This window comes from Sminthopsis crassicaudata, chromosome 3 (genome assembly GCF_048593235.1).
Source record: "Sminthopsis crassicaudata isolate SCR6 chromosome 3, ASM4859323v1, whole genome shotgun sequence".
Classification (NCBI taxonomy): Eukaryota; Metazoa; Chordata; class Mammalia; order Dasyuromorphia; family Dasyuridae; genus Sminthopsis; species Sminthopsis crassicaudata.
The window spans coordinates 645,617,413-645,636,872 of NC_133619.1; the positions used below are offsets into that span (position 1 = coordinate 645,617,413).

The 19,460-nt window shown below is 43.3% G+C and overlaps 1 protein-coding gene across 3 annotated transcripts; it reads right to left on the reverse strand.

Moving 5' to 3' along the window:
• Window positions 1–1,267: 1,267 nt before the first annotated feature.
• LOC141564999 (uncharacterized) lies at window positions 1,268–19,196 on the reverse strand. Of its 3 annotated transcripts, none has more exons than XM_074307948.1 (6): window positions 18,940–19,196; window positions 18,247–18,331; window positions 16,711–16,837; window positions 16,283–16,378; window positions 4,720–4,814; window positions 1,268–4,260 (listed from the first exon to the last, which is right to left on the reverse strand). In XM_074307948.1, exons 1-6 carry the CDS (start codon window positions 19,008–19,010, stop codon window positions 2,749–2,751), a joined length of 1,986 nt encoding a protein of 661 aa, XP_074164049.1. In that variant the 5' UTR covers window positions 19,011–19,196; the 3' UTR covers window positions 1,268–2,748. The 3 variants fall into 3 exon arrangements, with proteins under 3 accessions (XP_074164049.1, XP_074164048.1, XP_074164050.1); XM_074307947.1 differs by having other exon boundaries at window positions 16,283–16,381; window positions 18,940–19,194; XM_074307949.1 differs by lacking the exon at window positions 18,940–19,196 and adding an exon at window positions 18,544–18,889 and having other exon boundaries at window positions 16,283–16,381; window positions 18,247–18,350.
• Between the last annotated feature and the right edge of the window lie 264 nt (window positions 19,197–19,460).

Here is a 19,460-nt window from a genome sequence, read left to right on the forward strand (position 1 = left end):
AAAAAAGAAAAGAAATCCCCATCTCAAGCAGCTCATATTGTAATGGGGTAGAACCTGTATAAATAACCATATTCATACAAAATATAGTGTGGATAAAAGGTAATCTTAGAGAGAAGGCACTAAGCAGTAGGAAAGTCCTGCATTTGGTGGGATTTGAGTTGAAAACTGAAGTAAATCAAGATTAGGAGGAGAGAGTCCCCTAGACATGGCAGAGAATCAGGGTAAAGATGGAGTATGGAAATAAGAGAGACATCATATGAAGAAAAGCAAAGGGAAAGAAAATGAGAAGGGGGTCAGGTCCTGAAGAGCTTTAAGTACTAAGAAACGAACTATTTAATGTTGGAGGCAAGAGGCAGCATCAAATGGAGGTAATCAATGGGGAAGGGCAATTGGATTTATGCTCTGGGAAAATCCCTGGCAAGCCAGTGGAGGAGGATCAACAAAGGAGGCTCCAACTTGGCCATTATCAGCTGAAACCCCTAGTCTTCTTATATAACAGGGCAAAAAACTATTAAAGGTCTACCATTTTCCTTTTGAAAATGAAAGGGATAGAAATTCAATCGATTCCAAAAATAATATTAAAAGAAAAAGAAAATCACTTTAAGTAAACAGAAAACATTCCAATGGTTTTATTACAAAGAGTTTTGTTTTGGGTTTTTTTTTTGGGGGGGGTAATATTTTCATTTAAGCCATTCACAATTCTTAAAGCTGGGTTAAGAGCATGCCTGTTTTGTTACAGCCATGCCAGTACTTAATTTGGTCACATTTCAATACTTTTTGTCAATTTTTTGTGTGGCAGAGGAGTCAAACTTACCTGTCTGGAAGTAGCCATAAAGCAGCACAGAAACACGGAGAACCAGATTAAAATGTAATTAGGAAATGTTTAACAAAATAAATAAAAACACAATAGACAATGCTTATTTGTGGTTCTCTGAGCCAATAGGACTAAGTTTCTTAATTTGACCCTGTTATGATATCTGATATTTTCTTTTGTATTCTTTCAAGTAGCAGAGATCTTGATGATCTTTTCATGGGATTGTTGATACAGTTTCTCCTTTTGAAAGCTGCCCATTCATATATTTTGATAAATTCCCTTTTGCAGAAGAGCTCACACTGACAATGATCTTTCCGATCCTTATCAATTTCTCTTACCAGATTTTTATGAGAAATCTGTGGAATGGAGAAAGAGCTTTGTCCAGAAATGATTATGATATAAAAATAGAAGGCATCAGTAAAACTTAATGAAATATAAATGTGCTAATATACATACATCTAAATACTTCAGTTTATTTGTAAAAAACATTTTAATAATTGTCTAATTGCTACTGATTCTGCAGAGATCATCCCATGAGCACTGACTAATGTAACTTGCTCTCAGTCAGTATACCAAAGGGGTACCCAGAGGAAGATGAAGGTGCTTTTCTCCCCAAATGCCACAAAATGTTATTGCTTAGCACTAAACAAATGATGGGTTAGATTTTTGCAGGTCACCTTCAATATGAATCCATCAGAGATTTTGAGGTAGAAGGTGCCCGAGAAGTCACTGAAATTGTTCCTCTCACTCACTGGGACTCAGAGTACAACTTGTAGACCCCTGGGAGGTTTCTGGGGCAGAATCTGCCCCCAGATCCTCTTGACTCCAAATCCAGCACAGTGCGCCACCACAATGCCATGGCAGAGAGAAGGGGAAACCATATTGCTCATTTCTTGCCATGTGTAGTGTTGCTTTAGACTGTGGGGTCTACTTCAAGTGCAATGGGTAGTCATGATGAGGTCTTATGGGGAGTTTTCTGTCCCTCAGTTCTTCTCCAAAGCCAACCAAAAGATGGAGCGTACTTGGGACCCCCAAGGCCCTGACATATAATTCACCCCCAAAACCAGGGGCTGACCAGTTGAGAATTCAACATTTTATGTGTTTTCTGTCAATTACACACAGCTATGGAAGATAACGAGGTACAAAATAAACCACTCACTGACTTGTCTTCTACACTGCAATTGGATGCTCTTCTGATTGCATAATCTTTTCATTCTGTATCAATTCTCTTGACCCTTTCTCAGAAAAGGTTTAACTAGTGCTAAAGGCTTTCTCATATTTAATTGTATTAATGGAGTTGATCAGTAAGTTATCCTTTTTGGAGTTGTTTTAATATATTTTTTTCAAATATGAGCTTTCTAACATAGTCAAACATGAGCCGTATCCGAAGGCTTTCCCACATTCATTCTGGAAGCGCTTATCCTCCAGTATGAATTCTGTTTTGTAAGTTTTTTTCATTGTAGAAAAGCTTTCCTACATACTTTACATAAATGGTTTCCTCCTAAGATCACAGACTAGAGCTGGAAAAGACCTTAGAGGTCACTACATCCAAATCCCCCATTTTATAGATGAGGAAACTGAGGTTGAAAAGGTTGAGTAATTCATGCAGCATCCCGCAGCTAGGGAATCTTGAGACTAAATCTTTATTCAGAATTCCTGACTGCATGGACAGAACTCTCTCCACTGGACCACTTAGCTGACTCCTTGGCATTTTCATGTTTGGTAAATGATGACTTCTGACTAAATTTTTCCAGATTCGTAAGACTCAAAGAGTTTACCTTAAGTAGGAATTCTGATCGTCAATAAAGTGGTCTTTTCAAGTGAAGGCTTTCTTCATAATTATATTGAATGGGCTTCTCTGCAGCACAATTCCCTGAATTTTCTGATATTCACAAAGGTGAAATTTGTAGTGAAATATTTCCCATTAGTTACCCTCAAAGGGTTCCTGTCCAGAATGAATTATTTGATGTACAATAAATGATCGAATTTCCAAATTTGTTGTAGTCACAGGGTTTCTCTTCTGCATGTATTTTCTGATGTTTATTAAATGATGACCTCTCACTGAAGTTTTTCCCACATTCTGTACACTCAAAAGATTTCTGCCTACTATGAGTCCTCTGATGTACAGTAAGTTGAGATCTGTTGTAGTAGGCTTTCCCACATTCATTACACTCAAAGGGTTTCTCTCCTGTATGAATTCTCTGATGTGAAATAAGGGATGACTTCCAACTGAAGTTTTTCCAACAATCGGTACATTCAAAGGGTTTCTCCCCAGTATGGGTTCTCTGGTGTTTAATAAGTGATGATCTCTGATTAAAGTTCTTTCCACATTCACTACACTCGAAGGGTTTCTCTCCAGTATGAATTCTTTGATGTGAGATAAGTGATGACCTCAGGCTGAAATTTTTCCCACATTCTGCACACTCAAAGGGTTTCTCTCCGGTGTGAATTCTCTGATGTTCAGTAAAGTGAGACTTGTTGTAGAAGGCTTTCCCACATGCAGTGCACTCGAAGGGTTTCTCTCCAGTGTGAATTCTCTGGTGCTGAATAAGTGATGACCTCACAGTGAAATTTTTTCCACATTCAATACACTCAAAGGGTTTCTCACCAGTATGAATTCTCTGGTGTTCAGTAAGTTGAGATCTTCTATAGAAGGCTTTCCCACATACATTACACAAAAAGGTTTTCTCTCCAGTATGAATTCTCTGGTGTAAAATGAGCTGAGATTTGTCATAGAAGGCTCTTCCACATTCGTTGCAAGCAAAGGCTTTCTTTCCAGTATGAATGCTTAGATGAGAAGTGAGTGATGATCTTTGGCTAAAGTTTTTCCCACATTCATTACACTCAAAGGGCTTTTCTCCAGTATGGATTCTCTGATGGGAAATAAGGGATGATCTCTGGCTAAAGTTTTTTCCACATTCATTACATTCAAAGGGTTTTTCTCCAGTATGGATTCTCTGGTGAGATATAAGGGATGACTTCAGACTAAAGTTCTTCCCACATTCCTTACATTCAAAGGGTTTCTCTCCTGTATGAATTCTGTGATGCACAGTAAGCTGAGATTTGTTGTAGAAAGCTTTCCCACATTCGCTACACTCAAAGGGTTTATTGCCAGTGTGAATTCTCTGGTGTGAAATAAGGGATGACCTTTGGCTGAAGTTTTTCCCACATTCACTACATTCAAAGAGTTTCTGTTCAGCATAAATTCTGTGATGTGCAGCAAGTTTACACTCCCATTGAAAGGATTTCTCACATTCATTAGAATTAAAGGATTCTTTCCCAACATGTGCTTTCTTAGGTAGAAGAAAAGTTTTCCCTGATTCATTAAAAAGATGGAGTTTCTTTGGAGTATGAATTTTTTGATAATCATTAGAGCTTCCCAAATAACTCAAGGCTTTCTCACTTTCTTTAAACTTATACGGTTCCTCACCAGTATGAATCATTTCCTATAAAAGAGAGCAGGAATTATTAATGAGGACTTTCCAACATCCATTATAATTATATTAATTCTCTTTCAGCATGTATTTTCTAAAAGAAAGAAATGCTCTTTTTACTTAAGATTTTCTGTAGTCCATAAGTCTATGAAATGCATTATGATTTGGATATTAAGTAAAGGGATTTCTATATTGTTGGTCTTACAAAGTATCTTACCTAAGGACATTTCATTATAGCTAAAAACTGATTGCAGCTCTGACCAAACGTCATATTTACGATTGGCGCCACACTGCAACTTCTCCCAAAAATACTGAATTCAGGGACATTCATTTTACCACAAGGATTTCATGTAATTAATTATGACTTATCCCTGCTCTGATCTCATTTCTCTTTGTTCCCTATCTACTACTTCCCTAAACTGGAATGACATTCCCAGCTTCTCTGATCACTTTGCCATCCCCAAGATGCACCTTTTGCAGTCTCTTCTGGGAGGATGCTGTCAGGTAAATGGCCCCATGCAAAGATGGATCCTTGATGTCACATCGCTGTTCCTGACAAAGGGACCCTGAAGGAAACAAAAAAAAATCAATATTCACTTTTATCTGATCAAGAAAAAAGAAAACTGCTTAACATTTAAATTGTGAGACTGTTTCATCAAGGAAAATAACGAATTATCTGCAAAACACAGAACACTGATATAGGGGTATTAAAACCACAAGTTGCTGAGGAAGGTAAGAAAAAACCTCAACCTTCAGAACTAAGTAAATTATATTCAAATACACTGAAAGCACTCAGAGAGAAACTGGTTCGTTTGCTGAAATGCTTTCCCTCCTTTTTTTTTTTTTTTTTTTTTCCTATAAGAGCTAACATTTTGCACAAGGATGGGAAAAAGGCCAAATTGGAAAATAAAAGCAACATAAGAACAAAAGACATCAATAATGTTTTAATGCTCTCCCAAGAACTATTGGGAGTGCCCAGAACAGTTGCCAGGAATATTTCAGTAAAGAGAAGACATCTTCTCTTTAAGGTTTGCAAAAGATCTTATAAATATTCTATGATTTGATCCTCACAATAATCCTGAGAAGTAAATGCCATCATTATCCCCCATTTTACAAATGAGGAAGCTGAAGAAGAGATTGACTTGCTAAGGGTCATATAGGAAGTACATAAGACTAGACTGGAACTCAGGTCTTTTAGACTTTAGGCCATGTACTGGGATGCTCCCTTGCTGACTACTATATCCCCTTCTCCTACCCAACAAGCCTCCTCATAGAAAAAAAATTTTTTTTAAAGGGGGGGGGATACTTCAGCAAAATCCATCAGTAATCAATGAAGCTGACAGCATCTGGTATGATCTGGTTAATTCTGATCAACAGGCAGCTGGGTAGCACAGTGGGTGGAGTACTGGGTCTGGAGTAAGGAAGACCTGAATTCAAAACCAGCCCCCAACACCTATGGTCCTCTGACACTTGGCAAGTCTCTCAGCTTCCACCCCCTTTGTCCATTATCCAGAACCTGGGCAAGCATGCAAACATGAAACTGAAGCACAATCCTGATGGACGTTTTGGGGCAACTAAATTTTGCCATGATCTTCAACAAGCCCTCATGACTGATGGCATCAAAGGCTTTGGTCTGATGAATAAACATTTGTATAGACTTCCTGTTCTGCTCCCAGCATTTGTCCTGTGGTTGTCAGGCAGCAAACACCATGTCAACCATTTCCCAGCCCTTTTCAGAAGCTACAATGACTCTCAGGTGATGGACCATCTTCTAGATAAAGAACCAACCTAGTAAGAAGGACTAGCAAGCATCTTTCCAATGACTAAGACAAAGACTTCCCTATGATAGTCATAGAACAATCTACTTTCTATTTTTTTTTATAGAGATAGACAATAGAGACATCCTTGAAATCTTGAGAGATAATCTCCCTTTTACCATATAAATCAGAAAATTTCAGTCAGCCTTTATATAAACAGTAAACCTTATTATCCTTATTATTATTATTAACCTCAACTGCACAAGAATCAACATCAGGAATTTTGCCACACAAGAGGAGTCTAATGATGCATCTTCTTCAGCTGGAAACTTGGCCCAAGTGGTACTAACTCAACCTGAGTGTGTATAGTCAATGGCTTCAGCATTAAATAATGATGGACTGTTGAGAACACCAGCAAAGCATTCAGTCCATCTCTCAAGGATCATGTTCTTATCACTAATCAATGTGTTTCCATCAGCACTGAGTAACTGTGATGTCTTTGATTGATATATCTTTAGCCCATAAATGGGCTTCAGGGCATCATAAAAATGCTCTGGATTGCTACTATCAGCATAAAACTGAATTTCATCTGCTTTCTTACTGAGCCAAGAATTCCGCTTCAAGAATCAATCTTTACTCGAACTTTGCTTTTGATGGATTTTGATTTAATGGATTCTTAGAGATGAATGAACTATCCTCCAAGTAAATCCTGTAAAGTTCTGGTTTTTCATTTAACCAAGAATAACTTACCCAGCAAAACTGTATCTAATCTTACAGTGGAAAAAATAAATGAAACTTTAATAAGAGAGAGGACTTCCTAGCATTCCTGATAAAAAAAAAGAGCAGAGCTGAGGAGAATCTTTGAACTACAAACACGGGAATCATTATGGAATACAAGATGGATAATTTTGATGGCAATGTATTAAAAAGTTTTTGCACAAACAAAACCAATGAAGCCAAGATTACAAGGGAAGCAGAAAGCTGTGAAACAATTCTTATAGTTAGTATTTCTGATAAAGGTCTCATTTCTAAAATATATGGAGAATATAATTGTATATAAGAATATATATATAAGAATATAATTATTCCTCAATTATTAAATGGCCAAAGGATGTGAGAAGATAATTTTCAGATGTAGACATCAAAGCCATTTATAGTCACATGAAAAAGTGTTTTAAATCACTGTTGACAACAGAAATGCAAATTTAGAAACTCAAGTATCATCTCACATCTTTCATATTGGCTAAAGTGAGAAATGTTGGAGGAGATGTCAAAAAACTGGACATTAATGCATTGTTGGTGGAGCTATGAAATGATCTAACCATTCTGGAGAGTAATTTGATCTAACCATTCTGGAGAGTAATTTGGAACTATGTCCCAAGAGGCATATCCTTTGAGCTAGTATTCTCACTACTGATTCTGAATCTCAAAAAGATCATAAAAGAAGTAAAAGGACCCATATATGCAAAAATATTTTGTAGGGGCAAAGAGTTGGAAATTAAGTAGATGCCCATCAATTGGGGGAATGGCTGAATAAGTTATGACATATGAATGTAATGGAATATTATTGTTCTATAAAAATGATGAACAGGCTGATTTCAGAAAATCCTGGCAAAACTTACATGAACTGATATTGAGTGAAGAGAGCAGAACCAGAAAAAACACTGCACATAGTAATAGCAAGATAATGTGATGATCAACTATATACTAAGCTCTTCTCAGAAATGGTGATTCAAGAAAATTCTAATAGAGATGGGATGGAAAATGGCAATTGCATACAAAAGGAAAATCAAGGGGACTGAATGAAGATTAAAGCATACTATTTTCACCTTTTTTTGTCTTTTTCTTTTCTGTGCTTTTTTCCCCTTTTGTTCTGATTCTTCTTTCACTACATGACTAATATGTTTTAAAAGATTGGAAATATGTAATCTATAACTGTCTTTGGGAGAGAGGAGGTTAAGGAAGGGAGAAGAAATTTAGAACAGAAAATCTTACAAAAATAAATGCTGAAAATTATCTTTACATGTATTGGGAAAATAAAACCAAAAACACAGGAGTGAAGAGAACAGGAAAAAAAAAGTACATAGAATGAACAATGATAAGTGACTAAACATGGATAAACTACCTGCATTCAAACATAAGGAGATAATGGAAAACATTTTTAAGAGTTTTGAACAGCTTTATACTACATACCTGAATAGTCCCAAATGGAAATTCACCTTAAATATAAACATCCTAAAAAACTGGAAGAGAAGCGATGTGGACAATGACAACTATGGCTAGGGGAAGAATTCAAGAGGATACAATAAAACTAGACCATTACATGGCAATAAACTGGAACCTTTCCCAGTAAGATCAGGAGTGAAACAAGGTTGCCCACTATCACATTACTATTCAACATTGTACTAGAAACCCTAGCCTTGGCAATAAGAGCTGAGAAATATTCAAGGAATTAGAGTAGGAAATGAGGAAATCAAACTATCACGCTTTGCAGATGACATGATGGTATACTTAGAGAACCCCAAAGACTCTGCTAAAAAACTATTAGAAATAATTCAGAACTTTAGCAAAGTTGCAGGATACAAAATAAATCCTCAGCATTTTTATACATTACCAACAAAATTCAACAGCAAGAGATACAAAGAGAAATTCCATTCTAAATAACTGTTGATAGTATAAAACATTTGGGAATATATCTACCAAAGGAAAGTCAGGAATTATATATGAGCAAAATTACAAAACACTTGCCACAAAAATAAAGTCAGATTTAAATAACTGGAAAATTATTAAGTGCTCTTGGATAGGACGAGCGAATATAATAAAGATGACAATACTCTCTAAACTAATCTCTTTATTTAGTGCTATACCAATCAGACTTCCAAGAAACTATTTTAATGGCCTAGAAAAAATAACAACAAAATTCATATGGAAGAACAAAAGGTTGAGAATTTCAAGGGAAGTAATGAAAAAAAAAAATCAAATGAAGGTGGTCTAGCTGTACCTGATCTAGAACTACATTATAAAGCAGCAGTCACCAAAACCATCTGGTATTGGCTAAGAAATAGACTAGTTGATCAGTGGAATAGGTTAGGTTCACAGGGCAAGATAGTGAATAAAAATAGCAATCTAGTGTTTGACAAACCCAAAGATCCCAACTTCTCAGATAAGAATTCATTATTTGACAAAAACTGCTGGGAAAATTGGAAATTAGTATGGCAGAAACTAGGCATGAACCCACATTTAACACCACATACTAAGATATGATCAAAATGGGTCTAAGATTTAGGCATAAAAAACGAGATCATAAATAAATTAGAGGAACATAGGATAGTTTACCTCTCAGACTTGTGGAGGAGGAAGGAATTTGTGACTAAAGGAGAACTAGAGATCATTATTGATTCAAACATGGGAATCATTATGGAATACAAGAGGGATAATTTTGATGGCATTGTATTAAAAAGTTTTTGCACAAACAAAACCAATGAAGCCAAGATTACAAGGGAAGCAGAAAGCTGTGAAACAATTTTTATAGTTAGTATTTCTGACAAAGGTCTCATTTCTAAAATATATGGAGAATATAATTATATATAAGAATATATATAAGAATATAATTATTCCTCAATTATTAAATGGCCAAAGGATATGAGAAGATAATTTTCAGATGTAGACATCAAAGCCATTTATAGTCACATGAAAAAGAAAATTTTGATTACATCAAATTAAAAAGTTTTTGCACAAAAAAACCAATGCAAACAAGATTAGAAGGGAAGTAACAAATTGGGAAAATATTTTTACAGTTAAAGGTTCTGATAAAGGCCTCATCTCCAAAATATACAGAGAATTGACTTTAATTTATAAGAAATCAAGCCATTCTCCAATTGATAAGTGGTCAAAGGATATGAACAGACAATTTTCAGATGATGAAATTGAAACTATTTCTATTTATATGAAAGTGTTCCAAATCACTATTGATCAGAGAAATGCAAATTAAGACAACTCTGAGATACCACTACACACCTGTCAGATTGGCTAAGATTACAGGAATAAATAATGATGAATGTTGAAGGGCTGTGGGAAAACTGAGACACTGATGCATTGTTGGTGGAGTTGTGAAAGAATACAACTATTCTGGAGAACAATCTGGAATTATACCCAAAGAGTTATCAAACTGTACATACCCTTTGACCCAGCAGCGCTACTACTGGGCTTATATCCCAAGGAAATACTAAAGAAGGGAAAGGGACCTGTATGTGCCAAAATGTTTGTGGCAGCTCTTTTTGTGGTGGCTAGAAACTGGAAAATGAACGGATGCCCATCAATTGGAGAATGGTTGGGTAAATTATGGTATATGAATGTTATGGAATATTATTGTTCTGTAAGAAATGACCAACAGGATGAATACAGAGTGGCTTGGAGAGACTTACATCAACTGATGCTGAGTGAAACAAGCAGAACTAGGAAATCATTATACACTTCAACAATGATACTGTATGAGGATGTATTCTGATGGAAGTGGATATCTTCAACTTAGAGAAGAGCTAATCCAATTCCAATTGATCAATGATGGACAGAATCAGCTACATCCAGAAAAGGAACACTGGGAAATGAGTGTAAACTGAGAGCATTTTTTGTTTTTCTCCCCAGATTATTTTTACCTTCCAAATACAATTCTTCCTTTGCAACAACAACAACAACAACAACAAAATTCGGTTCTGCACATATATATTGTACCTAGGATATACTATAAGATATTTAATATATATGGGAATGCCTGCCATTTAGGAGAGGGGGTGGAGGGAAGGAGGGGGAAAATTCGGAACAGAAGGGAGTACAAGGGATAATGTTGTAAAAAAATTACCTATGCATATGTACTGTCAAAAAAATGTTATAATTATAAAATTAATTAAAAAAAAAGAACACAGTTAAGCTCTGAAGCTATGGAGAGATATTTTCATATAATAGGTATGATTTATTGATATAATTAATCTAAACTTTTCTCTTAAATGATATTAGTTATCTATGTTATGCTATCTCATTTTATGTTGTTATGTTATATTGTATAAATAAAACAATTAAAAAAAAACTAGACCATTACAATTTCATGACATTAGAAATTTTTTATGCAAACAAAATCACTGCAGTTAAAATAAGAAGGGAAAACATCCATATATCAGGACTACTCATTTCTTTTTCTTTTCTTTTTCTTTTTCTTTTTTTTTTTTTTTTTTGAGGCTGGGGTTAAGTGACTTGTCCAGGGTCACACAGCTAGGAAGTGTCAAGTGTCTGAGACCAAATTTCAACTCAGGTCCTCCTGAATTCAGGGCTGGTGCTCTATCCACTGCGCCACCTACCTGCCCCTTATCAGGACTACTCATTGACCAATGGACAAACTGTCAGAAAGTCTGAATAAAATCCTAATAGCAGACTTTCAAAGGCTTACACTTGACGCTAACTTCTACCATCTGTTTAAAGATGTTTAGGATAATTCTTTCCCATCTCCTAGTCTTAAAAGTTTTGAATTCAACCAGATGAAGCAGACTCTTTTGTTGATTAATCAAATATATGCCCAGGAAATACATTTCATACTGAAATACATTTCATAAAAGCCTCATCACTTTCTAAAGGAAACAGTAGAATAGCTGAATAAGAAATTATGAGCAGATTTCAGAAAAGTCTAAAAAGAGTTACATGAACTGTTGCAAAACGAAATAATAGAATATGGAGGACATTGTACACAATAACAGCAATGCTTAACTACGAATGACTTAGCTCCTCTTAACAATACACTGATCCAAGACAATTCCTAAGGACTTAAAGGAAGATGCTATCCACATCCAGAGAAAGAATTGGTGGACTCTGAAAGCAGACTGAAGCATATTGTTTTCATTTAATTTTTTAAATGTTTGTTCCCTTTTTAAAAGTTTCTTCTTAAGCAACATGACTAATATAGACATGTTTTAGGTGATTGAATGTATATAACCTATATCAAATTACTTATCATTCCAAGGAAGGAGGTCAAGAAAGGAGGAAGAAAATTTGCAACTCAAGATTTTATTTTAAAAATGAATGTTAAAAATTGTCTTTGCATGTAATTGGAAAAAATACTATTTAAAAGGGAAAAAATCTCCACAGATCAATAAAGTAAACTTTATATTTAATTGAATAGGAAAAAATGAAAAATTGTATATTCTGACTAAACAAAAAAACAAACAAAAAAACTTAGCATATAAAGCATAGCAAAAACTGTCACAACAATAATCCCGGTGAAAAATACTTGGGGAGTTTTGTGGATTACAGCCTCAAGAGATTTAATATGCCAGCCCAAACAGCTAATACTCCCACAGACCACATTCATTATTCTCAATTCATTCATGCAAAGGCTTTTCAATTTTCTACAATTGAAATTCTAGTCACAGAGTGTGAGAGTTGAAAGGGGCCTCAGTGGCCATCTAATAAAGAATCCCCAGAAAGAAATATCCACTGTAGCATACCCAGTGAATGGCCCATGCAGCCTGGGCTCTGAGGGCAGGGAAGCCCACCACCTCTGAAGGCAGTCCGTTTCCTCTTTTGGACAGCTCTCTTGGTCAGGATCTCTCCTCGCCTTTAAACTTAAACTTTCTTCTATGCAAATTCTACCTCCCTGACCCTGATTCTAGCCTCTGCTCTGTGGGTGGAGGTGCCAGTGTGGGTAGGAGGGAAGGAAGGAATTTATGCTTGTCACAGGAGCCAGATGGCTCCGGAGGGGACAGGGAGGCAGGTGACCTTGCCCAGCCCTCCCTCCCTTCAATCCAATTCACTTGCAGGTCATGGCATCTCCTCCCTGATACCATCCATGGTCCTCTTTGAGTATGCAGCACAAAGAGCCATCTGCGAGTACTCACAGCTGCCTCTCTAGGGATCCAAATGGCCAGTGCCAATTGGCCAACATAGCTTCCTCCTTCCTCACTCTCCCTCACTTCCCTCTATCCATGAGGGAAATCAAATCCTTACCTGCAGATGCTCTGCACAGAGGGATAGAAATTTTGGTCACTGAATCCTCCCAAGATATCTTGGGGTTCACAGGTTATATTTCTTTTTTTATATGTGTAAATCACTATTTTTAATATATAGATTGCTTTATGACTCATGTTGGGAGAAAAAAATCAGAGCAAACTAGATTTCTTTCTTAAGGGCAATGCCTTAAACCCAATCACTCCAGAAAGGGCAACAGTAGGTCTTAACCCAGCCTCCCTCTGTCATTAGGGACTTGAGGCTCTGAAGGTGTCAACAATTGTTCCTATTTTGGTCTGAAAGCCTGAGGGTCTTCACTTCCCAGAAGGATTTTTTTGGACCAGGTAAAAAGCTATGACCTGCCTCTTTTCTCACCTAGTCTTAATCATTAATTATTGATCATTATTAGATACTGTATGAGGATGGATTCTGATGGAAGTGGATATCTTCAACATGGAGAAGATCTAATTCAGTTCCAGTTGATCAATGATGGAGAGAATCAGCTACACCCGAGAAGGAACACTGGGAATTTAGTGTAAACTGTTAGCACTATTGTCTTTCTACCCAGATTATTTATACCTTTGGAATCCAATTCTTAACATGCAACAAGAAATTTGGTTTTATACACATATATTGTATCTAGGTTATACTGTAACACATTTACTATGCATGGGATTGCCTGTCATCTAGGGGAGGGGAGTAGAGGGAGGGAGGGGATAATCTGGAAAAGTGAATACAAGGGATAAGGTTGTAAAAAAAAATTACCCATGCATATGTGCTGTCAAAAAAAAGTATAATTATAAAATTAATTTTAAAAAAAAGTAAATTAAAAAAAAAAAAAAGAACCAAAGCCCCTTTTCCTAGTCCAATTTGTGGCAGCAATCCTTTTTCAGGCTTTGAGTGTCAGCTCCTCTGGAAAATTCAGTTACTGTTTCTTTTGATAACTAAAGACTCAGCTAAACTTGGAATTCATACTTAATTGAAATCCTAGAATTTGGGGTTGTTTCCAAACTCTGCAAAAAAAAAAAAAAAAAAAAAAAAAAAGGTGACTTTGTCCTGAGAGGGAAAGTCTCAGGTAGCAGTAAGGATATACATAATCAATCTGCTAATGCAGATGAGGTGGGAGCAACCCTGAGGCTTCCTGCATGGGGAGGGCCGCAAACAAGGAATAATCTGTCAGTCAGTAAGCCATAGAGTCCACCCATGGTCCACAAGTCAATTGTACCTCTTAGCCATTCTATTGGCTTTTCAACCTATCTTTGTTTCTCATTCCTATAAAATTGTGTGTGTGTGTGTGTGTGTGTGTGTGTGTGTGTGTGTGTGTGTGTGTAATATTGTAAAATTTCCTTGGAAACTAGCCCATTGTCAAGCAGCGTATACCTTTTCACTTTGGGTCCTTTTGCTCAGAACTTTAGCTCGCTCCAATAAGAGAGCTCTGACAGACTTGAAACCCAAAACGGAGTTCTAAAGGTTTCCTCCGGACTATTAATGACCATTGTAAACACTGCTCAAAATCATGAATAACAACGGCAAATGAAAACAATTCTGAATTCTGAAAGACAGAAATAGCATTAAAGGGATCGCGGTGGGTGGGGCAGTAAATGGGTCCCTGCATCTTTGGAAGAAATCTGAACTAACCTCTGCCCGAGTTCTCCTTGGGACATCGGAAGGGCAGAAACAAAGCTTCCAGAGCGGCCATTTTACTCCCGAACCCCAGCCCCCAGTACCTGGGGAAACAGCTTATCCATCAGCTTACCAATCCCTAGCCAGTGGCTCTAAGTCCCCCAGTCCCTCTGCACCGGCTTGGTCTCCTTGTGGCCACCAATGTGCCTCAGTTAAACTTGTGGGTAGAAAAGTGAGATAAGGGTGCTCCGAGTGCACAGAGCACTTCCCTTGCGGCTTTCCGTGCTCCCACTGATCATCCTACCCCCTCTGTTCTTTCTCCTTTTCTGCGGGTGGCTCTGCCGAGTCAAGCGTCCCTGACAGTCCTACCTCAAGAGCGAGGCTCTTCCTCCCTGTCAGACCAGAATCCCGTTTAATGGCGCTCCCCACAAATCAGGGGTAAAACAAGAGTGTCCCTGATCACTGCTGCCGCTTGACGCAGTGTTAGAACTGCTGGCAACAAGAAGATAAGAAAGAGACGCTGAGGACAGAGGGCGGCACAGAGACTGGGCCTGGTCAGGAAGGCCCCAGTGCTGTCCGGCCTCAGGCCCTTATTCACCTGTCGCTTACTGACCTTTGTCTGCCCCGTTTCTCATCTGTAAAATGGGTATAATAATGACCTCTCCCTCCTACGAGTGTCGTGAGGGTATAAAGAGATGGCTCAGTCATTTTGTGTCCTTGCCTTCTGAGTCTTTCCTTGAACACCCTTCATGGCTCTGGGCCTTTGGGCCACGGACAACTCAGGCCTCTCTTTGCCGAGTACTTTTCCATTGACTAAGTAGCTTCGATTAAGCCCCTCTGGTGTCCCAGCCGGGGATGGATACCCAGGGGAAAATCGGTCCTTGCTCTAGAAAATGACCCGCCGACCCTCTCTGCAACCCTCCGGAAAACCCCAGCCGTCCCTGGCCGAGCTCTCCCTGGCGCACACCCCGGTGCTCTGGGGCTGCGTCTCTCCTTTGGTTCCCGTTCTACACCTCCCCCACCGGACAGAGAGTCAGGCCGGCCCCACCCGCTCACCTACTTCTGACTGTGCCCTGAAGGAGCCCATTGTGAGTGGCCAATGGAGGACCCTGGACCGCAGCCGCTGAGAATGCCCGGCAAACTGCTGCCGCCTCAGCGCCCTGGGCGCAGGACAACACCGTGCCGGCCATTCTTGAGCTCAGTCGCCACGGAAGGACGTGGGTCCAAGTGCACGTGAGTCGGGGGTGGCTGGAAGGAAGGCCCCCTCTGAGGGGGCACGGGCCTCACCCTGTCCAGAGGCCAGGCTCCCTGAAGAGAAAGGGCTGTGCCCCTCAGCCTAGGGACCGTGCCAGGTGTGCCTGACCCCTGGAGGCTACTAGTGGGCCAAACCAGGGCAAGGAGCCCGCCGCGGGGCACTGGCCACACTGGGGTGAGTCTACACTGGCCAGAGGAGGGGCGGCTTCTTGGGTTCCTGTGGTTTCCCGCAGCAGGCTGGGAGGGATCACTCAGGAGGGACATCCTGAGCCTCTGGCCTCTCCTCGAAGTCCAGAACAGGGCGGAGGGATCACTCTCCAGGCAGAAGGCCCAGCATCTCCCCAGAAAGCGTGCCTCCCCCACCCCACCGCTGCCCTGACCTCGGCCACCCTCCCTTGTCCCTCGCTCACCCAGGCCAAGGTCTCCGGGGCCCGCTCCCTCCAGCATCCAGGGCGCTTCTCCTCGCTCCAGCCCGGAGATCACCTCGGGTTTCAGAACTGGACGCCCTGCTAGGGGAGAGACAGGCCGGCGCTCAGGAGACGGTGGGGGGAAGGGGTGGCTGAGGGGGTCAGCCCATCAGCCTAGCCTCATCACCCCTCCAGAGGAGGGCACGAATCCCCCACCCTGGGACTGAAGGAAGCTGGGACACCAGAGGGTCAAGGCTGGGATGCCCCCCATCGAGGGCCAAGTCCCCCCTCCCAAGGCACAGAGGGCGGAATGAGGCTCTGGGACCCCCCAGCCTGTTGTGGGCTGGACAGCGCTGAAGAGAGCCGGGCCCAGGAGAACACACACGCCCTGGGAGGAAGGGGGGAGGGGGGCAGGAGCAGGCCGTGCTCACCCAGGGCTGCCAGGTGCTCCAAGGTCTCCAGCATCACCTCCCGGTAGAGGCTCCTCTGGGCGGGGCCCAGGCGGCTCCATTCCTCCCGGCTGAAGTGCACGGCCACGTCCCGGAGGGTCACCAAGTCCTGAAACGGCCCATGGGCCCTTCTTACCCGGGACCAGGGGGCAGGCAGCCCCAGGACACGATCCTGCCTCGAAACCCCCCAGCAAGGCCTGGCCACGGCGGTGGTCCGAGCTCCCACCCACTGGCGGCCCCGGGGCCGGTACTCAGGACGCCCTGCAGTCCAGCACAGAGCTCTGGACACCCACCTCCTGCTGGGGGACGGGGCTGGCTAAAAAGTCACAAGGGGAAACTGAGGCCCAAGCGCTGGCTGGCTCCAGCCACCAAAGGGCTGGTGTCCCTCTCATGCTCTCCCACACTTCACTGACACTGACGCCCTCTGGGAGAACCTCCAGTGTGCACCACGGAGGCTGGGCGAGAGCCCCTCTGGGCAGTGACCCCCGAGTGAGGGGCAGGGGCAGATTAGGGAGACGCTTCGAGCCCGGCTCTGGCTGCAGGGGGCAGCACCCCGGGCCGGGGCAGGAATCCGGAATCTTCCAAAACCCTCGAGTGGTTCCCCATTTCCTTCTGCAGCTCAACTGACAGATGGGGAAACTGAGGCAGACGGGTGCTGCCCCTCCCTCCCAGTCCCCCCCAAGCCTTCCCAAGGCGGAGGGACTGTCAGAACAAAGTAAGAGGCCAGATTCGGGATCACTGCTGGACACCCCCCCCCAAGTCCGCTGGGGGCTCCCCAGAGGCCTGGTCATAAGGGATGAAGGCGAGGAAGGGGCGTCACCAGGGGAGGGACCACGAAATGAAGGCTTGCCCAGGAGAGGGAGTGGGGTGTCATGAGATGGGGGCGCGTCCAAGGAGGGGCCACGAGGTGGGGGCGTGCTCAGGGAGGGCCCATGAGGTGGGGGCGTGTCAGAGGAGGGGCCACGAGGTGGGGGCGTGCTCAGGGAGGGGCCATGAGGTGGGGGCGTGTCAGAGGAGGGGCCATGAGGTGGGGGTGTGTCAGAGGAGGGGCCATGAGGTGGGGGCGTGCTCAGGGAGGGGCCATGAGGTGGGGGGGTGTCAGAGGAGGGGCCATGAGGTGGGGGCGTGCTCAGGGAGGGGCCACGAGGTGGGGGCATGTCAGAGGAGGGGCCATGAGGTGGGGCGTGCTCAGGGAGGGGCCACGAGGTGGGGGTGTGTTAAGGGAGGGGCCATGAGGTGAGGGCGTGCTCAGGGAGGGGCCACGAGGTGGGGGCGTGCTCAGGGAGGGGCCACGAGGTGGGGGCGTGCTCAGGGAGGGGCCATGAGGTGGGGGCGTGTCAGAGGAGGGGCCACAATGTGGGGGCGTGCTCAGGGAGGGGCCACTAGGTGGGGGCGTGCTCAGGGAGGGGCCACGAGGTGGGGGCGTGTCAGAGGAGGGGCCACGAGGTGGGGGCGTGCTCAGGGAGGGGCCACGAGGTGGGGGCGTGCCCAGTGGAGGAAAGAGCTGCGGGACCTCACCTTGCGCCCTGCTGTCCGGCTCTGGCCTGTGCTCACCTCCATCTCCTCCATGCTGGCCAGAAGGTCAGTGTCCGGGGAAGGCGGGCTGCAGGAGGGTGAAGAAGCTGGTGGGGGGAGGAGCACTAACCATTATCCCTTCCTTCGCCCCAGGTATTGACTGTGAGCCATGGGGGAGGGGCGCTGGTATGAGTGGGATTCACTTGAATGGGAGGTGGGGTAGGAGTGCCCCAGTGATGATGACCCGATGACCCTGGAGTGTCCCCTTCTTCCCCGCCCCCACCCCAGCCTGGACAGTACCCGGCATATACTGTAGGTGCTGCATAAATGCTCAGGACAGGTTTCAGCCGCTGTCCTTGCCACGCCGGGGGAGTCACCAAGGAGCCACTGATGACCCATCAGGCCCTGCGTGAGGCAGGACACGGCCGGGGGCTCACGGCCCTTCTGGACAAGGTGCAGGGAAGGCTGCTTAGGGCCTTGCCCTGGAGGACCTCAGACCCTCTGGGGGGCGGTCCCGAGTCCCAGGAGGGAGGGGCGTGGCTGGACACCACTCCCCAGGCTCCCTGCCCTGCGCCAGTGCCGTCCAACGGGAGCCCGGGAAGGTTCTTGAGCATGGGAGGTGCCACGCGGGCGCTGGCCCCGCCCCCCAGCAGCCCCCTCCCAGAAGGCACCGCGTCCACGCTCCTCTGCACTCACCTCCTTACGCTCCCAGGACCCCCGCGGCCCCAGCGGAAGCTGCTCTCTGGCCGCACGAGCCCAGGACGCATGCGTACTCCGCCTTGGGTTCTCAGCCCACAGTAAGGAAAAGCCCTTACCCACTCACTGATTCTGCGCACAAGGAATGTCTGAACTACTCTACCCAGAATGCAATGTGGCGCCGCGGGCTCAGGGAAATAGAGTCTGGTCACGTGACGATGACGCCAGAATGGAGGCCAGCAAGAGACCGTGCTGGGGCCGCCAACCTGAGCGGCGTGTGCGCAAACTTTCCCTTTCGCAGGATCGTTCCCGACGTAAAAGGGCCCTTCGGTAGGAGGGGAGAACGGGCCACTGCGCCTGCGCACGCTCCTTCGGGGACTACACTGCTAGGAATCCTGGGAAATGGAGTCCGCCCTCTTCTCATCCAGAGATGTCTGAGGCCGGGGCGGGAGAAGTGGACTCCTCCAAGAACCGAGGACATTTCTCTCTTTTTTCCTCTTTTCTTCTTTTCGCCTTTACGT